Source organism: Arachis ipaensis, chromosome B3, assembly GCF_059453495.1.
Source record: "Arachis ipaensis isolate K30076 ecotype BB chromosome B3, ASM5945349v1, whole genome shotgun sequence".
NCBI classification, from domain to species: Eukaryota; Viridiplantae; Streptophyta; class Magnoliopsida; order Fabales; family Fabaceae; genus Arachis; species Arachis ipaensis.
Genome location: NC_142438.1, coordinates 1,628,651 through 1,653,637, shown reverse-complemented (window position 1 = coordinate 1,653,637; position 24,987 = coordinate 1,628,651). Strand labels below are relative to the sequence as shown.

At 26.4% G+C, this 24,987-nt stretch overlaps 3 protein-coding genes across 3 annotated transcripts; all 3 read left to right on the top strand.

Moving 5' to 3' along the window:
• Positions 1–3,341: 3,341 nt before the first annotated feature.
• LOC107629371 (phenylacetaldehyde oxime monooxygenase CYP71AN24) lies at positions 3,342–7,740 on the top strand. The gene is made up of 3 exons (XM_088509935.1): positions 3,342–3,856; positions 5,112–5,582; positions 6,863–7,740. Exons 1-3 carry the CDS (start codon positions 3,395–3,397, stop codon positions 7,475–7,477), a joined length of 1,548 nt encoding a protein of 515 aa, XP_088366061.1. The 5' UTR covers positions 3,342–3,394; the 3' UTR covers positions 7,478–7,740.
• A 4,884-nt stretch (positions 7,741–12,624) lies between these two features.
• Positions 12,625–17,185, top strand: LOC107629375 (cytochrome P450 71A1). The gene is made up of 3 exons (XM_016332156.3): positions 12,625–13,192; positions 14,771–15,247; positions 16,387–17,185. The coding sequence occupies exons 1-3, from the start codon at positions 12,731–12,733 to the stop codon at positions 17,038–17,040; spliced, it is 1,593 nt and encodes a 530-aa protein (XP_016187642.1). The 5' UTR covers positions 12,625–12,730; the 3' UTR covers positions 17,041–17,185.
• Positions 17,186–20,447: 3,262 nt separating this feature from the next.
• On the top strand, positions 20,448–23,437 carry LOC148569648 (phenylacetaldehyde oxime monooxygenase CYP71AN24-like). Its single transcript, XM_088510016.1, has 3 exons — positions 20,448–20,994; positions 21,590–22,024; positions 22,628–23,437. Exons 1-3 carry the CDS (start codon positions 20,485–20,487, stop codon positions 23,249–23,251), a joined length of 1,569 nt encoding a protein of 522 aa, XP_088366142.1. The 5' UTR covers positions 20,448–20,484; the 3' UTR covers positions 23,252–23,437.
• Positions 23,438–24,987: the final 1,550 nt, after the last annotated feature.

Genomic DNA, 24,987 nt, shown 5'->3' with positions numbered 1-24,987 from the left:
AAGAACTAACAAAAAAATTAATTGATGATAACTAAACATTATTAGTGGATTAATAACCCGATTAAGTGTAATTTAATTTACTTAATGGTGCAGAAAATTAATACAAAGCATTAAGTCCAATTGGATTCAAACTTCAAAGTCCATTTCACTCCTTCAAAGGAATAATAGCTCATCTCCAAAGAAGAAGGAAAGAAAGAATCTTGGCTGGCCCAATAATAAACTAATAAAGTCCAAATGATAAAAAAAATTTGGATGATTAGTATGAAAAAATAAATTTGGATCAAATAAAAGCAAAGGATTTAACTGGTGATCCAAGTCCATTCACTCAACTTGGTTTTTAAGATTGACAACTCCATTTATATTTGAACTAAAAATAAGCCATCCAAACTAAATTCTCTCTTCTCTCTCTTCCTTCTTTTCTATCATCCACATGAAGTTCAGAAAGAAAACAAGAAAAAAAATCTGATTAGAGCTCAAATTAAAAGTGGATTACCATTTTTAAGTAAAAAAAATTATGACTTTAAACAAAGATCACATATTAAGACTATAACAAAAAAGAAAATTTTATTTGTGTTTCATCGGAAAAAAATTAAAGAAATCCTTCTTTTTGCATACAGCGAATGAGAAATAATCACTAAAAATAAAAGAAATTACTGAAATCATTTTAAAAACAACAATTGAATACATTAAATTTTTATTGCGACAAAAATTAGTTTTTTGTGATGATAATGAATCATACCGTTCAAATAATAAAAAAAATTTCAGAATTTCTTGACTTTTTATTTAATATTAAATAATTTAATATATTTAATTATATTATAATTTAGCAATTCTCAAACTATCAATAATATCAACTTTTGTAATCACCGTTCTTTATTAGAGATATGAGATAAGTTACTTTCTTGGCTTTTTGTTCCTTATATTATTTATTGGCTTTTGCAATCTAGTGACTTACAGGTGTATTTTTCTAACATTTTACTGTTATTACTTTATTACTAGATCATATGTTATGTTTGATAGAATTTTGTTCTCACTATGCTCCTTTCTTTTATATATATATATATACCTACTTTACTATGTTATTTTGTCTTTATTTTTATTTTTTTTTTATCTAAATGGCTCACCCAAAACTTATATGTATTTTAATCATTTTATTTCTTTTATATTTGTGAATATTATTAAATGACATGAATTATGATTTATATTTGATTTGAATATATTTAGTAAAAGTTTAATTTTATCTATTATTATTGTTTATGTGTATCTTATGATATACGATATATAAAATACAATATACGATATAAAAAATAGGATCAAGATCTTTTAAAATAAAAAAATAAAAAAATTAATAAATTAATTATTCATAAATTAAGATAATAAAATACATATTTTTAGATATTAAAAATTTAATATTAATTAAACTCTTAGACAAAGTTAGATATTCGGTCTCAATCAAATTATAATAAAAAAATTAAAATAACTCATAAATGGATATGTGATTCATCATCCACCACCCACCATTATTGAGGTTTATTGTGGTTTTGACACCATGTAATATAAGAAACATTTTAAATATAGAAATGTTAGATTGTTAATAAATATTATTATTTTTTATTAGTATTTAGTTAATAATAATTTATATTATATTTATAAATATTTTACACATAAAAAATATATAATTTGTATTTATATTTATTAAAATTTTACATATATAAATTAATATAAATTTTATTTATATTTTTTAAAATTTATATAAATAAATTAATAAAATTTATTTATTAAAAATAATTTAATATTTATATTAATTAAATAATTACTAAAAATACTAAAAATTAATGGTCTCCACAATTTCTCTTTTAGATATTCTAGTGTTTCAGATGTGGCACTTATTTTAATCAGTGACTTCAGCTATGTATATGTTTTATGATGGAGATTAAAAATAAAAATTACTCAAGAGGAGCATTGAAGTTCGCTGTAACACATGGTACAATTTTATTTTATTTTGTTGTTTTGCGATCCAAAAATTCATAGACGACCATGGAGATAGACTTGCAAGGTTCACTCGTCGAGAAGAGATAGAGAGCTTGAATAATCACAAACCATCCGTCAACCATGGATTCGTATGATGAAATCAGTTTGCCATCAAGTATCACATATTTTTTTTTTATTAAACTAAATATTTAATTTTTTATTAACGAACTATATCTCAAACGACATAGTTTTTTCATATTCACCTAAAAATCGCAAGTTCGAGCTATTTTTAACTTTGGAAAAAACAAAAAAATTAAACATTTTTGTTTTCATCATAATGGGCTCTTCTTAATTTTTAAACATCAACTATATTAAGTATATATATCAAAATCAGTTACTAAAATTAATTATTAATATAAAATATACATAAAAATATAAAATACATACTAAAAGTGAATTAAATTACTAATATATATTTATATACAAATACTTAATAACTGATTTTAGTGACTAATTTTAATATATAAATAATATTTTGTTAAAACATTAGGCATAATATAGTTTTAAATTGGTATTGTAAAAAAAAAAACACAATCAGTCAACAAAAAATTAGTTCGTTTGAAAATTCATGAGCTACATATTTAAAATTCAAAATTTACGTATCTAAAATTTGTCTTAGTTTGTTATTAATTAAGTTTTTAATTATTTACATGTATGCTAATATATATATATATAACATCTTTAAAAAGAATTAAATAATAAATTAAATTACTAACAGTCCTATTATCAAATATATGTCGAACACATGATTTCCATTTCTTTTATTTACTAGCCCACTAAAATTTTTAAAATAGTGATAATTGATCAAATCTATAGTCACCAAAAAAAAAAATTGATCAAATCTATGCTGTGTTTATTACATGTTATCAAATCGGTTATTATAGTCACCAAAAAAAAAAAATCGGTTATTATAAACAATGAAAACAAGTTATCAAATTGGTTATTATATATTTGTGTATATTTATATATTTTAATTTATATATTTTTTAATTAAATAATTTTTTACTAAAATATTTAACTTTCTCATAATAGATTATTTATTTAAATCAACAATATTTATTTAATTTATGCATAACAGGTTGTATATAAAATTATTCATAATATTTTTATCTAAAAATTTTAATAATTTAAAAAAATATTTTATAATATAATATCAAAATTTTTATATATAACACAATTCATATAATTACTCATCAGTTTAAGTTTTTAGAAAAAAAAAATCTAAGATTATTCCACACGTTTATTTCAACACCTTGAGCATTATATACTAATTAAGAGCTCTCAATCTTTTCAAAACTACACCTGATCTTCATTAATTACTATTTGCTAGGCATACACAAAAAAAAAAAAAAAAAAAATTACAATGGAACTTGTTCTATCATCAATTCTAGAGAAATTGCAACATCAACCAAATTCAACCATCTCTACCATATGTTTCATAATCATAAGCATCTTGTGTGTTCTTAGGTTCACAAGAAGAAACAACAAGTTCAATAACCTTCCACCATATCCACCAAAGCTACCATTAATTGGAAACCTTCACCAACTAGGAACACTTCCACACCAATCCTTAAAGGCACTTTCTGACAAATATGGCCCTCTTTTGTTGCTTCAGTTAGGGCAAACTCAAGCCCTAGTTGTCTCTTCATCAGATATTGTTGAAGAAATAGTGAAAACACATGATGTTGCTTTCTCCAATAGAGCAAACACTAAAGCTGCCAAGGTATTCTTCTATCAATGCAAGGAGATTGGTTTTGCACCCTATGGAGAGGAATGGAGAAACAAACGGAAGCTCTGTGTTCTTGAGCTTCTAAGCACAAACAGGGTAAGAATGATGATGCATAAAAACTTTATTCTTATTCAAAACAAAAATTCATAATTATTTCATTTTATTTGTTACAAATAAGAGAAATAAAATATTTTAGTAATAACAAGGTAAAATTATTCTTTTATAGATAGAAGAGCAAACCTCTATGAGTACGAGTAATATTTAATATCATTTTGATTATCTTGCTTAAAAACTTGCATGAATCGTAATTCTTTGATTAAAGAGTATGTAAAATGTGAAGGCTCACATCGGAGAAGAGAATACCAAACATGTCTTATACACTAATAAGTGGATTAGAGGATTGGTTGATGCTTTCATAAAGACACAGAAAACGTTTTTTTAAAGATATTTTTTGATAATTAAAATTTAATATATATAATCATTTAAATTATGTTATTTTTAAATTAATTTGATCGAAAAATAGTGAATCAAATTTTAAATTTGTCTAAATTAATATTATTTTTTATAAAAAATTACTACAATACTCTTATTATATAAAATAATTAAAATACTTTTATTATATATATTAATTTTGAGAATTCTAAATTCTAGTCCTTTTCTTCACTATTGTTATAGGGTTAGAATTTAATATATATATATATATAATAGGAATATTTTAGTTGTGTTTTATAATAGAGATATTATAGTAATTTTTTATGAAAAATATTAATTTATACTAATTCAAAATTTAATTTATTAATTTTTTTTATTAAACTGATTTGTCCAGTCTAATTTTGATAAAAATAATATAATTTAATTGATTATATATGTTAAATTTTAATTTTTAAAAAATATCTTTAAAAAAAAAGACGTTTTTGACATCTTTATCTAAGTGGCTCCTTTAGAAGATTAGACTATATTTAGAAGAGAGATTATTGAAAGACAAAAATAAAAAATTAGAAGATAGATACTAAATTAAATTTATATATTATATTTAATATAAAGTGTATATGACTGAATTATATTTTAATATTTTATTTAATTTAAGATAAATATAGAGATAAATAAAATTATTTAAATATTTTTATTAATTAAAAAATAAAAAAATAAAGAGAAAGACAGAAAAGCTGGAAAAGAAAGAAAGAAAAGAGAGGGTATAGTAGTGATAAGCTATTAGATAACAATTAATTATAAGTATTTTTTGCATACTGTATATTGTATTTTTCATATACATATCTTGATTAATTAAATATTAATTGTTATGATGATCAAAATTTATATTCGTGTTTATATTTGTATTTTTCAAACATAGGTAAAGTCCTTTCAACCCATTAGAGAAAATGAAGTATCAATAATGATTAATTCCATACATGAAGCTTGTGCAAAAGGGTCGTTAGTGAATCTATCTAAGATGATTGTTGCAACATCAATGAACATATCTAGTAGGTGCATTTTCGGGCTAAGGTTCGAAACAAGTGATGATGGTAGAAAAAGCATTGTGGAGGCTGTGAGGAAGATGATGACACAATTATCAAAACTTGGGGTTGGAGATTTGTTCCCTTCATTAGATTGGATTGATGTTCTTACAGGTTTCACGTCAAGATTAAAGGTTACTCATGCTGAATTAGATGCATTCTTAGAAGAGATTATTGAAGAACATAAGAGAAAGAAGAAAAATTGTGATGATAATAATAAAGATTTTGTTGATGTACTTCTTCAACTTCAAGAGAGGGACATGCTTGAGTTTGAGCTCAATGGAGATACCATGAAAGCACTCCTTTTGGTTTGATTTCAATTCTCTTCCTTTAATAATAATAATAATAATAATAATAATAATAATAATAATAATAATAATAAAATACAATGAAGCTCTTTTAGGCAAAGTAATAGAATTCTTACCATCTAACAATAAATAAAAAAAAATTGATTATTCATTGATATATTTTAAAAAAATATTTAATTTTTTATTACTTATTTCATTGACAATATCAACTAGATAAGATTGTAGTACCATTTGAATCGATTTAGCAAATAAAACTGGCATAATTTATAACGTTTTAGATCAAATTAATTTAATTTTTACTTTCATTTTAATTCAATTTTGTCTAAACTATTATCATTTGTATTATGTCGATCTAAATTTAGTTTAATTTTTACTTTCATTTTGATTTCAATTCTCTTCCTTAGACACAACAATAATAATAATAATGAACCTCTTTTAGCCAAAGTAATAGAATCCTTACCCTCTAATAATAAATAAAATAAATTGATTATTCATTGATATATATTTTTTTAAAAAGTATTTAAATTTTTTTTATTACTTATTTCGTTTACAATACCAACAAGATAAAATTGCAGTATCATTTAGATCGATTTAGGCATTTAACAAATAAAACTGATATATTTTATTACGATTCAAATAAAATTTATTTAATTTTTACTTTTAATTTAATTTTATTTTATTTTATTCAAATGATTGTCGTTTATATTGTATCGATTTAAATTTATTTTTTAATTCAATCCGTTTCAAATATTTATGTTAAGAGTGACAAAATAGCTTAAATGCTCAATGATATAGTTCTGTATGATTAAATTATTATTATTATTATTATTATTATTATTATTATTATTATTATTATTTACAATAACAACAATGCTAGGGAAGAGGGTACCAGCTAAAAACCAGTCAAATGCCTATGGGTGAATCTAAAACCTCTACGTAGATGGTGCTTATACTAGGCATTAGGATGTTTCTTCTACTAAGTATCAGAATGTTTCTTTTTCATACTAAATAAATGTTCTTTTATATATTTTATAAATTTTTTTATATACTAAGAATCGGGATTATTAGAAGTTCCGTGATCCCCACCCCTATTTCTCCAACGTATCATTTAGAATTTTAATTTGAGATGAGAAACAATTAATATCAAATATTATAAATTAAAAACAAATAAAATTAATTAAATATAATTATAAATTAGTTAAATTATTTATTTTTGGCTGATTACCTCTTATTTCTATATACTTTTCCTTACAATAATTATACATCTTCCATAATTGTAGGATATGTTTGTTGCGGGAAGTGACACTGTTTCATCAACTATTGAATGGGTCTTTGCAGAACTTGCTAATAATCCAAAGACCATGAAAAAAGTACAAGAAGAGGTAAGAAGAATTGTGGGTGGAAAATCCATGATAGAGGAAAATGATATAAATCAAATGAAGTACATGAAGTGTGTAATCAAAGAAACTCTTAGATTACATCCACCAGGTCCATTTTTAATTCCAAGAGAGACAGCAAATAGTGTGGAAATAAAAGGGTACCACATTCCCAAAAAAGTAGCCATATATATAAATTCATATGCAATTCATAGAGACCCTAAATTATGGGACAATGCTGAAGAGTTTATTCCTGAAAGATTTGAAGGTACCCAACAAGTTGATTATAAGGGAATAGGTTTTCAATTGATCCCATTTGGAATTGGGAGAAGGGCTTGTCCCGGAGTTTCATTTGCAGTTGCTTCTCTTGAGTATGTGATGGCTAACCTTCTCTATTTGTTTGATTGGAAGGTTCCTAATAATAATGGTGCATTGATAGATATGAGTGAGTTGAGTGGGTTAAGCATTAGCAAAAAACATCCACTTTATTTAGAGCCAATGCCTTACTTAATTTGTTGAGATTATTGCCATTTTACTTTGTTATTAGTTCCTTGTGTACTTGTTTTATTTTTCAATAATAACTATTTATGAAGTGATCAAATAAGATCTACATATAAACGGTCTTTCTGTAGACATGATATATGATAGAGTTTAATGACATCGTTTGATTCATATAGTCCATCCCACCTAATAGGACGATGCTTTTTTATTGTTGTTGTAACTATCCACTTATATAAAATGGTGTATGAAATGTGGGCATAAGTTATTGTTGTGTATGTATATATATATAGTGTGCTTAAACTCAAAGAAACATACTTTGAGCATCTTTTTATGATTGTAGTCTAAATTTTATTTGAAGTATATTTTATAAAATGAATATTTTTTTTAAGATAATTTGCAAATATAGTTGGTAAGATTTGAGAGTGAAAAGAAAATAAAAAAAAAAATTAAAAGACACATTTTACCGAGTTGGATAGAACATAAAAGTCCAATAATCCCACTACATTAGCATTCTCTTTATAGATATTATTTGACGCCAGTATTTTATTAACAATTAATACACGTTTTCTTTTTTCTTAATTAAAAAATATTTTTAATGCATAATTAATTAATAACAATTGTATTTTATATCCTTATAAAAATTATTTGAGAAAAGGACAAATAGGTCCCTGACCTTTTGTCCCGCGGATATTTTCGTTAATGACCATTGAAAAATATTTTTAAATCCATGACCTTCACAAAACTTGGACGGATCAGTCCTTCCGTCCAAGACCCAACGGAAAAGTCTGACATGGCTCCCGTAAAGCTTGTCACGCATACGCGTCGCCTGACAGACTTCCCTCTCACGCGACGCGTACCCGTGACCCACGCGTACGCGTGGCAAGCATTATGGGAACCACGTCAGACTTTTCCGTTGGGTCTGACGGAGGCATTTGGACGAAGGGACTGATCCGTCCAAGTTTTGTGAAAGTCAAGGATTTAAAAGTATTTTTCAATGGTTAGAAACGAAAATATCCACGAAACAAAAGGTCAGAGACCTATTTGTTCTTTTTTCAAATTATTTAGTCTAAAAATAGTGTTATTGAAAGTATAGTATTTTCCATACTCAAATTATGCCTTTCAAAAGGGCTCAATTCCTTCAGGCAAAAAAAAAAAAAAGTCATTACATGGAGTATGAAAAATAGCGACGATTTTTTAAAAATTTAATCGCCACAAAATGGATCAACGATGTTTTAGTAACCGTCGTCATTTAAAATGTCGAAAAACGTATTTGCGATAGTTTTTAACAACCGCTATTATATCAGAATAGTTCATCAATTTATTTTTGTAGTATATAATCTAGAATTCGTCACTTTATTGCGACGACCGCTATCTGCAAAATATAAAATATTTTATTCTTTATTTTATTTGTGGCAGCTTGTAACTGTCATTAAATTTGCCTTTGAAACTACACCACAAAACCGTTGTTATTTTGCAGCACTAGTTAGTTGTGAAAGTCTCTAATTAGTAATTACCACTAATTTTTATTTGTTATCATTTTAAAAAATATTATTATTGTCATTTTTTGTTACATTTTAAGATATATTTTTTAATTTTTAAAAAATTTGTAATTTTTTCTTCTAGTCATTTAAATTGATAGCAAAACTCATAAACATATAAATGCGAAATAAATAAATATTTCTACATATTTAAATACTAATAAGTATATATAATTAAATAAGTACATAAAAATAATTAAACATGAATAATTTTTTTTATATCTTTGTTCATAAAAATTGCTCATGAAAATTTTTTTGATTAATCAAAGGTATTGTTATATCTTTGTTTTTTTTTTTATATGAATAATTTTTCAGTTGTATTTTATAATTGTCTCTTATTATAAAAGATGCGGAGAGTAATGAGATTAGGATACAAATGATCTTCGAAATCTTGACCACAAATAATAAATAAGACTTGTTATAGCCAAGTTTTGTGATTAGTTTCATCTATCCAAGTTCAATTTATCTCCAATAGGATTAAAAAGTTACTGATGAAAAAGTTAAGTTGGTATGACCATCATTGATGGAATGGAATTAGTGACATTATTATTAGTAGAATTATTAATATAGATGTATCTTTAAAAATAGATGAGAAAGTAAATAAATACTGTTAAATATGAAAGAGTTACGGTGTTTAGCGTTAAAAAATTGACATCTAAACTTCGAAACTCTTTCATGCTTGACAAATAAATTGGAAAATTAATAATATAATATAAGAAGAAAGAGAGTGAAATCTTCAAGGGTAAAACCTTTCTAAATAAACACCATTCCCTATTTGCTTTTGAATTTTGACGGTCTCTCTCCTTTTCAAAATATGGATTAGGTGATGACATCATGCGGTTGTCTATAATGATTTTTATATTATTTTTAGCTCCCAATTATTATTCTAAAAAATAAACATTTATTGAAACATGATCTTCATTTTCTTATATTACTTTAGAAATCCTCATGTATCGCGAGTCTGTCAACCTTTTCTAATAATTTTATTAACAAAAATATTATTAAAATCTCATCTGAACCGAATTTAACTATTTTAATGCTGTTTTAATTTATCAGTCATACTGTTAATTTTGACTATTGTGTAACTATTAAAAATATAATTATTTATATATTTTTATTTATTAATTTAAACTTTAGAATAATGAATGATTTCATGATAATATTTATTTATTTTATTGGTAGTATTACTTGATGAGTAAATATTACTATCTATTTCTATAAAAAAAAAATCTTCACTCCGATCCGCATATATATATATATACTTATTATTAACTATTAATTTGAAGGGTATAAAGCTGTTTTAATTAGTAGCCATTATCTTGATCTTATTGTTTATCTTGAATAAGGAATGCCAATTTATATTGGCAATTGTTAATACACAGCAAAAAAATTGGTTATGTTAGAAAAATAATAACAATGTGTTAATAATCAATAAAATAAAAATTTGACACATCTAAAAATTAAAAATTATATATTCAAATTATAAAATTTTACATAAAAAATTATATTAGTTGATTATTGATTAATTTTTATTATTTCTCCTTATTATACCATTATTTAATATTATACCAACTGTTCAAGAGTATTAATTTTAATTTTAATTTACATACTGTAATGATGTATTATAGAATAAAAAAGCAATTATTAAGAAGCAATAATAATAATAATAATAATAATAATAATAATAATAATAATAATAATAATAATAATAAATTGTAAACAACAATGAATTAAAACTACTATAAAAAAAAAAAAAGCTATAGTGTATGTAGTGTTTAATATAATAGACCGACACTTTTGTATAGAAAGCGACATAATACACCTAATTTAGAATATCATATTTTTTTAATGAAAGTTTTATTTTTCATATATTAATGAAAAAAATTCGATATAATGTAGCGAAACTTTTGTCGTGCAAAAGTAGTAGTGTAGTTAAATGGGATTAGTTAATGTCTTAATAAATAAAACGCAGTAGGTAGCAAATAAAGCAAAGGAAGCTATAGCACTCCAGATAGCTAACTAGGAAAAAGGATAAATACATATTTACCCAATTTTTTAAGACACATAGATTGGCTAATTAAAATTAAAATTAAAAATGAAACACACAAGTAATTAATTTTGTTGAGACATAAGTTCTTCTTCTGGTAGTCAAAAGAAGAGGATTTATAAATATTTAATTTTAGTTAATAATTTATTTGTCTTTATAAAAAAATAGTTATTTGTTCTTTATTCCAGTTTAAAAAAATTAGAGAATTGAATTAACTAAGGTGCAAGCTAACTCTAACCAACTACAATGTGGATCGCAACAAAATATTCGAATAATACAAAAAAACACCCCTAAACCTATAGCTAATTCTAAAATTAAAAAAAAAAAAATAACTGCACACTCCATTCTTTTTTTTTCTTCCAGCACTCTCACTCACGTCGTTTCCCTTGATGTAAGTCTTCCTCTCCCACCACAGCGTCTTTCATCGCGATTCACAGCGCTGCCAATTACCGTAGTGTCCTCCTTCACGATTCGTCGCACCTAGCCACCGCAGCGCCCTCCCTCGCCACAGGGTCCTCCCTCACACTTCACAGTGCCACCGATCGCCGTAGCACCCTCCCCCTCGCGATTCGTCGCATCCAAGACTATTGCAGTGCCCTTCCTCGCGATTCGCAGCACTGCCGACTTGTACCGCCGCCGCAGCGCCCTCCCCCTCGTGATTCGCCGCGTCTAGGACCACCTCATCGCCCTCCTCTTTGTGATTCACACCGCCGCCGACCACCGTAGCATTCTCTTGCAGTGTTTTTTTGTTTTTGTTTTTTTGAATTTTTCTTTAATTATTTTTTCGGATGTTTCGTTTCGAGTAAATAGATGTTTCTTTTACAAAATTTTCGAATATTTCTTTTCATGATTTTTTTATGTGGGTTACTGGATATTATTTTCTTAAGTTTTGAAATATTTCATTTCAAGAGGTGTATTTTTTTTTTTTGAATTTTTTTTAGCTATTTTTTCAAAGGTTTTTTTTATTAAATAGATGTTTCTTTTTATATAAATGAATGATTTTTTTATATAAATTACTAGATATTTTTTTTTTAGGTTTTAGGATGTTTCTTTTCAAAAGAGAGCGCGACAGCATACATTTTTTAAAATTTAAAAAAACTGGCTCAAGTTAGCTAATACATTAGTTGGTTACTTAACAAAATTGTTATTATTTTTATAACCATTGCTTGATAATATTCATGACCTATTATTTTTTTTTTTGAGCAAGATATAAATAGGTTAATCTATCAGAAACGTTTCTGATTAATTTTTATGAAATTATTATATAAATATTCACTCAAAATGAATTATTTACTCAAATTCATTGTACATCGAAGAAATGAGAAATCTTTACATTTTTAGAAAAAAAAAAAAAAACTATAAGTTTTGGATTTTCTCAGTCAATAATTTTTGTCAGAGTGCATCAGAGAACCATGTGTTTCACGAAACATAATAATAATAAAAAAAAAACTTATTTTCTTCCTTTTATTTTATTTTTTTAATTCAGCAATAATAATTGATCTTTATAACTTACAAGTTACAAGTTCCCAACACGGCAACACCGCAAGTTGATCCAATCTTAGCTTGACTCTTGAGCCTTATATATTAATTCAAGAAATCCCAAGATTTTCAAGTACAACTTGCATTTCTATATTTATATATACACACACAAAAGCAAAAAAAGAAAAAAAAAAGAAAAAAAAAGAAATGTCTCTTGTTCGATCAATTCAGGAGAAATTAAAACATCAACCACATTCAATAACCCTATCTACCTTATGTTTCATAATCATAACCATTTTGTGTATTGTTAAGTTCACAAGAAGAAACAACAAGTTCAATAACCTTCCACCATCTCCACCAAAGTTACCAATAATTGGAAACCTTCATCAACTAGGAACACTTCCACACCAATCCTTAAAGGCACTTGCTAACAAATATGGCCCTCTTTTGTTGCTTCAATTAGGGCAAACTCAAGCCCTAGTTGTCTCTTCAGCGGAACTTGTTGAAGAAATAGCAAAATCACATGACATTGCTTTCTCCAATAGAGCAAACACTAAAGCTGCAAAGATTTTCTTCTATCAATGCAAGGAGGTTGGTTTTGCACCCTATGGAGAAGAGTGGAGAATGAAAAGGAAGCTATGTGTTCTTGAGCTTCTAAGCACAAATAGGGTAAGAGCTATAATGCACAAATTCTTTATTTTTAGGATAAAGTATATTTTTTGTTGCTGAAGTTTGATAAAAGTTTCAAAAATACTTCTAAGTTTTATTTTGTTTTAATTTTGTCCCAAAAATTTTCGATTTGCATCAAACATACCCCTGACGCCTAATTTTTCAAAAAATTTAAGACCAATTCAACAACAATTTCATAAGAAAAATCCTCAACACAAACAAATCAAGCATAATTTTCATGCATTATTGTTAAATTGGTCTTAAATTTTTTGAAAATTTAGCCGTCGAAGGTATATTTGATACAAATAAAAAATTTTTGGAACAAAATTGAAATAAAATAAAATTTAAGGATATTTTTAAAACTTTTGTCAAACTCGAAAAACAAAAGGTATACTTTATCTTTATTTTTACTTAAGTTTTCAAAAATATAATAATTTGTGTATGTGTGTGTGTTTTTTTTTTTTGTCGGTTTAAGTCTTTTGAGATAAATAATTATATGACATAATATCAGAATTTTTAAAATTAAAATGTCTATAATTTTAAAGTAAGATGAATAAAAAAAATATTTATATAAAATAATAATTTATATATATCTTTTTATTAGTTTAAATTTTTAGAATAAGTACTTTTATGATATAATATCAAAATTTTTAAAATAAAAAAATTTAGAATGTACAGTAATCTTTCCTTTAATTCTAAAAGAACAATTTTTTAGCATGTAGACAAATAAAAAAAATTATACAAAATTTGTTATAAACACTAACTTAAAAAAATTCTTACGTAAAGAAGTATATTAAAAATATAATTATTATTTGTATAGTTTATTTTATTCATTTAAATTCTTAAAAAAAACTTTTTGATATACATATGTGTATTTTTTTTTTATATAAAATATTTAAAGTAAAAAAAGTAAACTTGATTTTATCCGTTTAAATTTTTGAGAAAAATAATTTTTTGATATAATACGTATGTGTATCATCATTATAAAATATTTAAAAATGAAAGAAGTAAACAACATAAGAATAAAAATACGTGGTTGTAAGTATTAATTTCTTAACCTCTCATTAAATATGTCCTTCGAATATATAAGTATGGAAAAGTATAGGGTATCAATATATTATCTGCCAACTTATTATCAACAATAATTAATTATGAGAAAGTCTAGGGAGCCAGCACTTTTGTTAAAATTTGGTCAGCACTTAATCATCAAAAGGAAAATGATTAATCCTACACTATTAAATGTCATCTCACACCGTTAAAAATATTGATGATAGCTAATTGATGGCTAAACATCACAAATTCTGCTGGCCTTTTAGCACTCCTCATTAATTATTATATTTTAAACACATGTATAAGGATACACATCTAAGAAATACATCTATGAAGACACTTCCATTAAACTTAGTTATAAAAAAGACATTTTTATTAGACACATTCGCAAAGACACTTCCATTAAATATAGTCATAAATAAGAGTTGGCAGAAATTGACAGAAATACTGTTGGTAACGTAGCGGGATTGTATAAGTATTCTTGGATATACTATATTCAATCTTAGTATTTGTATTTTTTCAATATAGGTAAGGTCATTTCAGCCAATTAGAAAAGATGAAGTATCAATGATGATTAACACCATATGTGAAGCTTGTGCAAAAGGATCTATTGTGAATCTATCTAAGATGATTATTACAACTGCAAACAACATATCTTCAAGGTGCATTTTTGGAAGAAGTTTTGATGGTAGAAAAGGCATTGGAGAAGTAGTGAGAAAGATGATGTCACAATTAACAACACTTGGGATTGGAGATTTGTTTCCTTCATTGGATTGGGTTGATGTTCTTACCGGTTTCAACTCAAGATTGAAGGTTACTTTTGATGAATTAGATGCGTTTTTGGAAGAGGTTATTGAAGAGCATAAGAGAAAGAAAAAGGACAAGAATATTATTAATGATCGTTCTTATGATAATAAAGACTTTATTGATATATTTCTTCAACTTCAAGAAAAAAACATGCTTGAATTTGAGCTCACCGGAGATACCATCAGAGGAATCCTTATGGTATGATTTTCAACTCTCTCTTTATCATATCTTACTTAAAGTTTAAAGTATATTTTTTGTGTAAATAATATTTAAGTTTTCTACAAGAATTTAATTTATAAAATTATATACATATATATTAGTAAAAATAATTAATTTTTGTATAAATCATCGAAATATATGAATTTAATTGAGTAATTGTATAAAATATTTTATAGGGTAAAGTATATTTTTTGTGCCTGAAGTTTGACAAAAGTTTCAAAAATACCCTTAAGTTTTATTTTGTTTCAATTTTGTCCCAAAAATTTTTAATTTGCATCAAATGTACACCTGACGACTAATTTTTTAAAAAATTTAAGACCAATAATTCAACAACAATTTCATAAGAACAACCCTCAACACAAGCAAATCAAGCATAATTTTTATGCATTATTGTTAGATTGGTCTTAAATTCTATGAAAATTTAGCCGTCGAGAGTATATTTGATACAAATAAAAAACTTTTGGGACAAAATTGAAACAAAATAAAACTTAAGGGTATTTTTAAAACTTTTGCCAAACTTCAGGGACAAAAAATATACTTTACCCTATTTTATATTATCAATATATTAAAATTAAATTTTTATTTACACATAAAAATTTTCAAAATATCTTTTTAATTAATTTCTCTCACCTAAACCCCACTCATTGGTTCATTAGAATATTATGTTTTATGTCTTTTTCTCTTTATCATGTGCTTACATGATTGCATTTCTTTTCCACCCAAATAATAAAATTATTCATCATTCTAAACTTATTTCTTGATTTTTCCAAATTAAATTATATTAAAATTTTTGAGCATTTATAATATATACTAAGAATAAATAACCATTTGTACCCATAAAAGATGAAAACGCTGACATATATACCCACACTAAATCAAAACTAAACTTGTATGCACGCAAGATGCCTTCCGTGTGATAAAAGTACCCTGTCTTTGGAAGGTTGGAGTGCCACGTAGAGTACTTTTGTCACACGGCAGGCATCTTGCGTGGATACAAGTTTAGTTTCGATTTAGTGTGAGTATATATGTCAGTATTTTTATCTTTTATGGATACAAATGGTCATTTATTCTATATGCTAATTATTATGATGCATATAAAAGAAAATCTAAAATTGTAGGACATGTTTGTGGGAGGGAGTGACACAGTTTCAACAACTCTTGAATGGGCTTTTGCCGAACTTGCCAAGAACCCAAAATGCATGAAGAAAGCCCAAGAAGAGGTGAGAAGAATAATTGTGGATGGAAAATCCAAGATAGAAGAAAATCATCTAAACCAAATGAATTACATGAAATGTGTAATCAAAGAAACCCTAAGATTACATCCACCAGTTCCACTTTTAGTCCCTAGAGAAACATCAACAAGTGTGAAACTCAAAGGCTACAACATTCCCAACAAAACAACCGTGTATGTGAATTCATATGCAATTCATAGGGACCCTAAGTTATGGGAAAATGCTGAAGAGTTTATTCCTGAAAGATTTGAAGGTAATAATCATGATCAACAAGTTGATTATAAGGTAATAGATTTTCAATTAATCCCATTTGGTATTGGAAGAAGGGGTTGTCCTGGAGTTTCATTTGGGATTGCATCAGCTGAATATTTGATGGCTAATCTTTTATATTGGTTTGATTGGAAGGTTCCTAATAATAATAGTAATGGTGATGATGATGATTTAGAAATGGACATGAGTGAGTTGAGTGGAATGACAGTCACCAAGAAAGAACCACTTTATCTTGAGCCAATACTTCACTCATTTCATTCTAAATCTTGATATGGAGAGTGAACTAGTTAGTATTAATTCAAGAAAAAGATAAATAAGTTCTTGATTTTTTAACGGTAAAAACTCATGTGCAGTCGACTTCATGTGAGGTTGATAGTTGAGAACCGTTAGATAAAAATTTAGTCAAATCAGTCAAATCATCTAACGGTTCTCAACTATCAACTTCACGTGAAGTCGGCTGCACCTGAGTTTCCACCTTTTTTAATTTGAAGACACGTAAGTTTTTTACTAATTGAAAATACAAAAATATTCTCCACGTTTTAAAATACGAGATATTTAAGTCCAAAATATATAAGGACAAATAGGTCCTCTGACGGACTTAGATGTTTCGCTTTTTAAAAAGTGAATAACGTTTTTGTATTTTCAATTAGCCAAAAACTTATTTGACTTCGAGATAAAAGGTCAACGACTTATTTATCGTTTTTTTCTTAATTCAAATATAAGGTAAAACAAAAAGAAAATGTTAGTCACCTAATATTTTTTTCTTGATATATTGTATGGTGTTACTGTTTTTTTTTTTTCTCATATTGTCTTTGTTGTATTTTTTTATTTTAAATAATTATTTTCTTAAATAAATGTTATAATTATAAAATATTAATGTATTTAGGCTCGATCCTAGTTTGATCTTGTGATACGTACCTTGATGAACCTCTAGGAAACATAGTTTAAGTATCATTTTTGTAATTGCAACTTGAACTTTGAAGTCCATTTTCTGCCATGAATATTGATCTTAATGAATTTCAAGATAATTTGGAAGCAAATTAAAGTGCATATTGCAAATGCAAAAATGTTATTTAATAATAGTACAATAATTATAAAAGGCAATTATGTTGTTTATTATTTATACTAAATAAATTTTTTTAAATATAAAAAAAGATTTATTTATTTATTTATTTTACTAACCTAAAATTACTTTGTTTTAATAATAAAATTTTAAAATTTTATATTTTAAAAAATTAAATAAACTGATTCCATTCCATCCAAACCATTTGGATTGGATTAAATTTAAAAATAAAATTAATCTGTTCTAAGCAATAAATTATATATTTTAAATTGGATTAATATTTTTTTAAAATTGATCTAAACCCGCCGCAAATATATTGTTTATTATACACGTTTATTAAATGTAAGGATAAATTAATTAATAAACATGTATCGTTACCAAATAATGACCTCTGATCAAACAAATCTTCCCAAGATTCTCTTGCCCAATTATATTAGTAATTGTTAGTGTTGCAAGTGTGAAAAGTGTATAAAGTTAGTCCCACGTTAAAGAAAGTAAAAAAGAGTGAGGAGTTTATAAGATGAGAGACCCATTAACTTGACACCTTAAGGTTTTGAATTGGATATAGTATTTTTTCATCTTATGTTATCTCACTTGATTCCTCCCGAAATCTCTCTGATGGTCGAGAGCTTCTCACGGTTGGTCTAACAAAGTGGTATCAGAGTCGATGGTTTAATCGGTATGATTTTAAGGGGTATTTAAGGTGAAGTATCAAAAGTCTTTTCGATAAAAGTGGTCCGAATGGCGTAAAAAATTCATTAACTTAACACCTTAAAATTTTGAGTTGGATGTGGGATGGTCGAGAGCTCCCTACAGTAATAACTAGGGGTGGCAATATGTACCCGCGACCCCACCCGGTCGGGTAGGGTTGCCAACCCGATCCGCAGCGGGTAGGGTAGGGTGCGAGTAAGGTTTTTGTGCGGGTCGGGTAGGGTGCGGGTTGAGCCTCAGTCCTACCCGACAACCCGCACCCTATATATGTATATGTTATATACTTATATAAAAATATATTTTAAGTAGATGTTGAACTAAAGACTTCTCACTAAATACAAAAGATCCTTAGTCATTAAAAGAAGATCATTAATTGATAATTTAATAAACTTTTTTTACATAAAAGTCAGTTCTATTTTAAATTATCATCAAGTTATATAATAATATTGCATTTTTTTTTTTTGCAATCCGCGAGTAGAATCGGGTACCCGCGAATTAAGAGCGGATAGAGTTAGGGTTGAGATATTCTCAACCCGTGGATAGGATAGGGTTGAGTTTATATAAAAATCTCAACCCGCAGATAGGGTTAGAGTTGACTCCAAATCCTACCCTACCCTACTCTACTCATTGCCACCCCTAGTAATAACAAGTGAGGCCCGGTTATGTTCAGTGTATGACCATGCGCAACCATTACAAAAATTCATTCCCATTGTTAATATTCAATATAATAATGTGGTCTTCTCTACAATTAATAAATCTATATTGTCTCTTTCGAATATTTTATTTCATTTCTTTTAAGAGAAATTGTATTATATCCAACATAATTTAATGGTAAATTATTAAGATTTCTTTCGTGCGGGTTATTACAAACTTATTAAGAATTGACTTGTTCAGTTGAAAAATCACAACAAATATAAGAATAAAGAATTAAAAATATAATTATTTACTTGTTTCTCTTATCAATTTAAATTTTTAAAATAAATAATTTTATAACATAAAATCAGAATTTATATATTTTAATAGCCTAAAATTCAAATTTTTTTAACCTAAAAAAAGAATTTAAACATAAAAGAAACAGAAGAGCAAAACAAATAAACCTACATAAAATTTACCAAAAAAAAAAAGAGACATCCTCAGCTTAACTAAATTTTTACGATAAATAATTTCTATGCTGAACCTCATGTAACAAATTTAAAATATACCATTCTTTTTTTTATATAATATTTCTCGTAAAAATATTCATATTTTTCTGCTCTCAAAAGCAGCAAGAATTGAAATTTCTGTCCACTATTATGTTTTGATCTCCATCTCTATTCTCTCTTTTTTCTGTCCCTTTCTCGACTTTTTTTTTTTTTTATTTTTTCTTTTTTTATTAATCTTTGATTTTTTTTAATATTATTAAATTTGTTGTTGATATTATTATAATTTTTTGTTATCTGGATTATTACATTTTGGTTATGAATAGTGGTAGAAGAGAAAAGTAGGTAGTGGTAGATGAAAAGTTTGCATAATAATAAGGGTAGATGATCAGGGCATTATAGATTTTTTAGAAACTTATGTACTTTATATATTTGTTTTGTCTCATACTATACACCAATCAAACAAAAAATTATTAAAAAAATTATAAAAAATATAAAATTTAAGTTTTAATATATTTATTATATATTTATTAAAATAAAAAAATAAAAATTTATACTAATAATAATTTTATCATGTAATTTTAAGATATATATTAGCTAAATTCAATACTTATTATTACATATATATTAAAATAAAGAGGTGTTATTAAAGTTTTTTCGTTGACTTTTTTTTGCTACTGTTCTCGTTGACTTGCTTCAAGTGTTCAAGCAATATGGGTGTCTATCTATAAATAAATCCCAATAATTAATTAATTAATATATATATATATGAGAACACCAAGAAACCCAAACTAAACAGCAATGAATTTTCTACTAAAACAATCGGCTTATTATTATGAGCCAAATCCAACTCTTTACTTAACAATTTTAGGGTTCATAAGCATCTTTCTATTGCTTAAGCTCACAAGAAGAAATTACAAGCCAAATAATAATAAAAATCTTCCACCATCACCACCAAAGCTACCTTTCATTGGAAACCTTCATCAATTTGGAACACTGCCACACCGATCCTTCCATGAACTCTCAAAGAAGCATGGCCCTCTCATGTTCCTTCAATTGGGACAAACACCAGCCATTGTGGTTTCTTCGGTCGAGGTGGCCGAAGAAATCATCAAGAAACATGATGTTGCTTTCTCCAACAAGCCCCAAACAACATCTGGAAAAATCATTCTCTATGGATGCTCTGACGTTGTTTTCGCACCCTATGGTGAAGAGTGGAGACAGAAAAGAAAGATTTGTGTTCTCGAACTTTTAAGCCTCAAAAGAGTGAAGTCTTTCAAATACATTCGTGAAGAAGAGGTTATGGAATTGGTTGGTACCTATGATTTACAAATACTTTTAATATATGTTAATCATGCTTTGGATTTGCATTTATATCTTTTTTTTTAGTTATTATTTTTTTATAAGATTTTTTTAATTATATATAACTCAGTCTAGAAATTTAATTTTTCCCGAGTATCTTGTATGCTAGGACGACTAATTATATTTAAAAAATTTAAGATGAAAAACTAGAATTTAATTTTGTCCATAATAGTTAATATTCTCTACTTATTCAATAACTTTTTATATATTTATATTTATGTTTGAGATATAATAATTTATACATATTTTAATATCAATTTAAATTTTGTAAAAGTAGTTTTATAATATAGTATTAAAATTGGTGGAAACTCAGGTGGAGTGAATTTTACGTGAAGTTGATATTTGAGAGCCGTTAGATTATTTGACTGATTTGACTAAATTTTCATCTAACGATTCTCAGATATCAACTTCACGTGAAGTCGACTTTACATGAATTTTCACCATTAAAATTTCTATTACAAAAAGATTTAAAATTCGATCTTAATACCTTTGAAAGAAAATTTTTTTAGCATAAAACATATTGTATCTAATACTTGTTATATAGGTTGATATCATACGTGCAAGGAAAGGATTTTCTATAAATATTAGTGAGTTGATAATTGCAACATCAAACAACATAGTGTCAAGATGTGTTCTTGGACAAAAGTATGATAATCCAGATGGTAATAGCAGCTTTGGAGAGCTTGGAAGGAAGATGATGAGAGAATTGGCTGCTTTTAGTGTGGGAGATTTCTTCCCTTTATTGGGTTGGCTTGATTTTCTCACTGGCCAAATACAAGAATTCAAGGCCACTTTTCATGCATTAGATGCTTTCTTTGATAAGGTGATTGAAGAACATAAGAGGAAAATGATGAAGAAAGAGGATGTTAAAAAGGGTCAATTAGACAAGATGGATTTTGTTGATATACTACTCCAAGTTCAAAAAGATGGTGTGCATGACTTTCAACTCACCAATGATAATCTCAAAGCAATCTTAGTGGTTAGTTTCTCTCAATTTTTTCTTATTTATTTTTTATTTTATATATATACTACCATTTCTACTATATATATACTATAATACATAAATATTAAAATAAATTATATTTCATATATTTAAATTTTGAATATTATTATAATTTATATATTTATTTAATTATTTTTGAGCTAATGATCATACCAATGACCCATCATTAAACCAATGGTTCAATAACTCAATAATTTAATCAGGTCGCTAAGATTTAGAATTGTCATGAAATTATTTTTCTTAAAAATTTAAGCTGATAAGAGAAGATATATAAATAGTTATGTTTCTAATATACTCATTTACATAAGTGCCTCTTTTATGTTTGTGTAAATTTTTACATAATTTTTTTTTCTTTTTAATAATTTATCTTATGCTAAATTCTTTTTCTTTGGGTTCAACAAAAATTGAACTTTATACCTTTGGGTCATAAAAATTCTGATACAATATCATAAAATTACTTATCTCAATAACTAAATAAATAAATAAAAATACGTAAATAATTATATCTCTCCTAAAAATTATAAACACTAACTATCAAAACATTAATCAATTATTTTGTGTTTTTGTAATTTCATGAAGGACATGTTTGCTGGAGCGAGTGACACTACTTCAACACTTTTGGAATGGACATTAGCAGAACTGATTAAGAATCCAAACACCATGAAGAAAGTTCAAGAAGAAGTAAGAAAAGTTGTTGGGTGCAAATCAAAAATAGATGAAATTGATGTTAATCAAATGGAGTACCTAAAATGTGTAATAAAAGAGACTTTAAGGTTGCATCCACCAGCTCCTTTCATAACACCTAGAGAAACCCTAAGTGATGTGAGGCTAAAAGGGTTTGATATTCCATCAAAAACAAGAGTATTTATAAATGCATGGGCAATTCAAAGGGACCCAAAAATTTGGAAGAACCCTGAAGAGTTCATTCCTGAAAGATTTGAGGAAAACCAAGTTGATTTTCTAAGACAAGATTTTCATTATATCCCCTTTGGTTTTGGAAGAAGAGGATGTGCTGGAATTTCATTTGGACTTGCTTCTACTGAATTCATTCTTGCTAATCTCCTATATTGGTTTAATTGGAAACTACCTAATAATAGTGTAGGTGTGAATATGCAAGATATTGACATGGGTGAGACTTATGGGCTCACTGTAACTAAGAAAGTGCCACTATATCTTGAACCTACATTATATATTATACATTAAGAGATAGGGTTATGCTAGGTAACCAATTAATGTGATATGAATGTTATTTACAAATTAATGATTGAAATTAAAGATTGATGAAATATGAAGTGTGTTAGTTGGGTGTGCTAGGTTTGGTTTTCTTCTTGTACAAGCATATATATATATATATATATATATATATAATTCATGAGATCATTTTGAGTATTATTTGTGAATTTATTTTGTAGAAATAACATTTAAAAAAAAGTAAATCATATATATATTTCTTAAATTTGTCAAAAATTTTAAAAATATTTTTAAGTTTTATTTTGTCCCTGAAGTTTTCAATTCATTTTGTATTAAATATATCCTTAACAGCTAAATTTTCAAAAAGTTTAGTACCAATTCAATAATAATGTATAACAACTATGTCTAATTTAATTTGTTTATATTGAAGATTGTTCTTGTAAAATTATTATTAAATTGATTTTTTTTAATTAACCGTCAAGAGTATATTGATGCAATTCGAAAACTTTTAGAATAAAATTGTCTTTACATTTGATTTATGTTCAATTTATTTTTAATTTATCATTGTAAATGTGAAGTTGCTGATTTTAGGGAATTCAGCTTCCAATATGGGAATATGGAGATTTTTGGTGGTGCTAATTCTCATTGTTATTCATCTTCTGTTCTCCAAGTTTAGTAGTATGTTGAACTGAGCAACTAAAAATGTGTGATTCAGTAAGACTCCATGAAAAATGCTACTTATTTGAGCCTTCTAATATCGTGTAAAAGAAAAACTCAATTGTAGAAGATAAATTTTAAAATGAAATGGTGATGAGAAAATAAAAGAAAATCCATTCTAGTATACGAATTATGTTCTGTTTATAGAAAAATTTTTGTAGTTAAGTTGAAGGAGTCAACCTTAGTCCTGTAGCCCTGTTCTAGTGTTCTCATTGAATATGTAATTATGAATTGAATTGTTTGTGATTTGCTGTTGTAAAATAATTTCGTGACGATGAAGTAACCTTGCTCTTAGGAATTGGACAACATGTTAATTAAATCTCTTCAATCATAGAAGAGAGAAGCTTGATCCTCCATATCATGGAAAAAATATTCCTTGCATGAACAAAGTGAGACTTCTCCATTGAACTAAGTTCATTAGCAATGTTAACCAATGAAACCATCCATTGTGGCTGTTACAATATGATCAAGACTTTCTGTTCATTCTTATAGTGAATTAAATTGACTTTCTGTTTTGAATTGAATTTCTCTTAAATAATAATGCCACTTAAACCGTTGTGAAATCGTTATGCATTCAAAATTGGTTCAACAAGAGATAATAATACTACTACTTATTTATTGTTGAATACAAATCATATGTTTCTTTTTTCATTCTTTATTTTTTTTCAGAAGATATAAGGGAGAGAGTTGGAATAGCACCCATTGTGAAAAAGATGGTTGAATTGCGTCTCAGGTGGTTTGGACATGTGAGAAAAAGATCGATAGAACATCCAGTCAGGAGGGTGGATGAGATGGAAGATGGTCAAGGAGAAAAAGGTAGAGAAAGACCTAAGAAGACCATCCATGAAGTGGTCAAATGAGATCTACATATAAACGGTCTCTCTGTAGACATGATACATGACAGAGCACAATAGCGTCGTTTGATTTATGTAGCTGACCCCACTTAGTGGGACAAGGCTTTGTTGTTATTATTGTTTGTATTTTTTTTTTTCAATAGATGAAATCCTTAACTGATTAGAAACTCCTTTGTA

What these genes read in the sequence shown, in the direction of transcription:
- LOC107629371 (XM_088509935.1), top strand. Translation starts at nt 3,395, where the DNA reads ATGGAACTTGTTCTATCATCAATTCTAGAGAAATTGCAACATCAACCA. An exon ending in AGCTTCTAAGCACAAACAGG is followed by an intron (nt 3,857 to 5,111) that starts GTAAGAATGATG and finishes TTTCAAACATAG; the next exon opens with GTAAAGTCCTTTCAACCCAT. An exon ending in CCATGAAAGCACTCCTTTTG is followed by an intron (nt 5,583 to 6,862) that starts GTTTGATTTCAA and finishes CCATAATTGTAG; the next exon opens with GATATGTTTGTTGCGGGAAG.
- LOC107629375 (XM_016332156.3), top strand. Translation starts at nt 12,731, where the DNA reads ATGTCTCTTGTTCGATCAATTCAGGAGAAATTAAAACATCAACCACAT. An exon ending in AGCTTCTAAGCACAAATAGG is followed by an intron (nt 13,193 to 14,770) that starts GTAAGAGCTATA and finishes TTTTCAATATAG; the next exon opens with GTAAGGTCATTTCAGCCAAT. An exon ending in CCATCAGAGGAATCCTTATG is followed by an intron (nt 15,248 to 16,386) that starts GTATGATTTTCA and finishes CTAAAATTGTAG; the next exon opens with GACATGTTTGTGGGAGGGAG.
- LOC148569648 (XM_088510016.1), top strand. Translation starts at nt 20,485, where the DNA reads ATGAATTTTCTACTAAAACAATCGGCTTATTATTATGAGCCAAATCCA. An exon ending in AAGAAGAGGTTATGGAATTG is followed by an intron (nt 20,995 to 21,589) that starts GTTGGTACCTAT and finishes CTTGTTATATAG; the next exon opens with GTTGATATCATACGTGCAAG. An exon ending in ATCTCAAAGCAATCTTAGTG is followed by an intron (nt 22,025 to 22,627) that starts GTTAGTTTCTCT and finishes AATTTCATGAAG; the next exon opens with GACATGTTTGCTGGAGCGAG.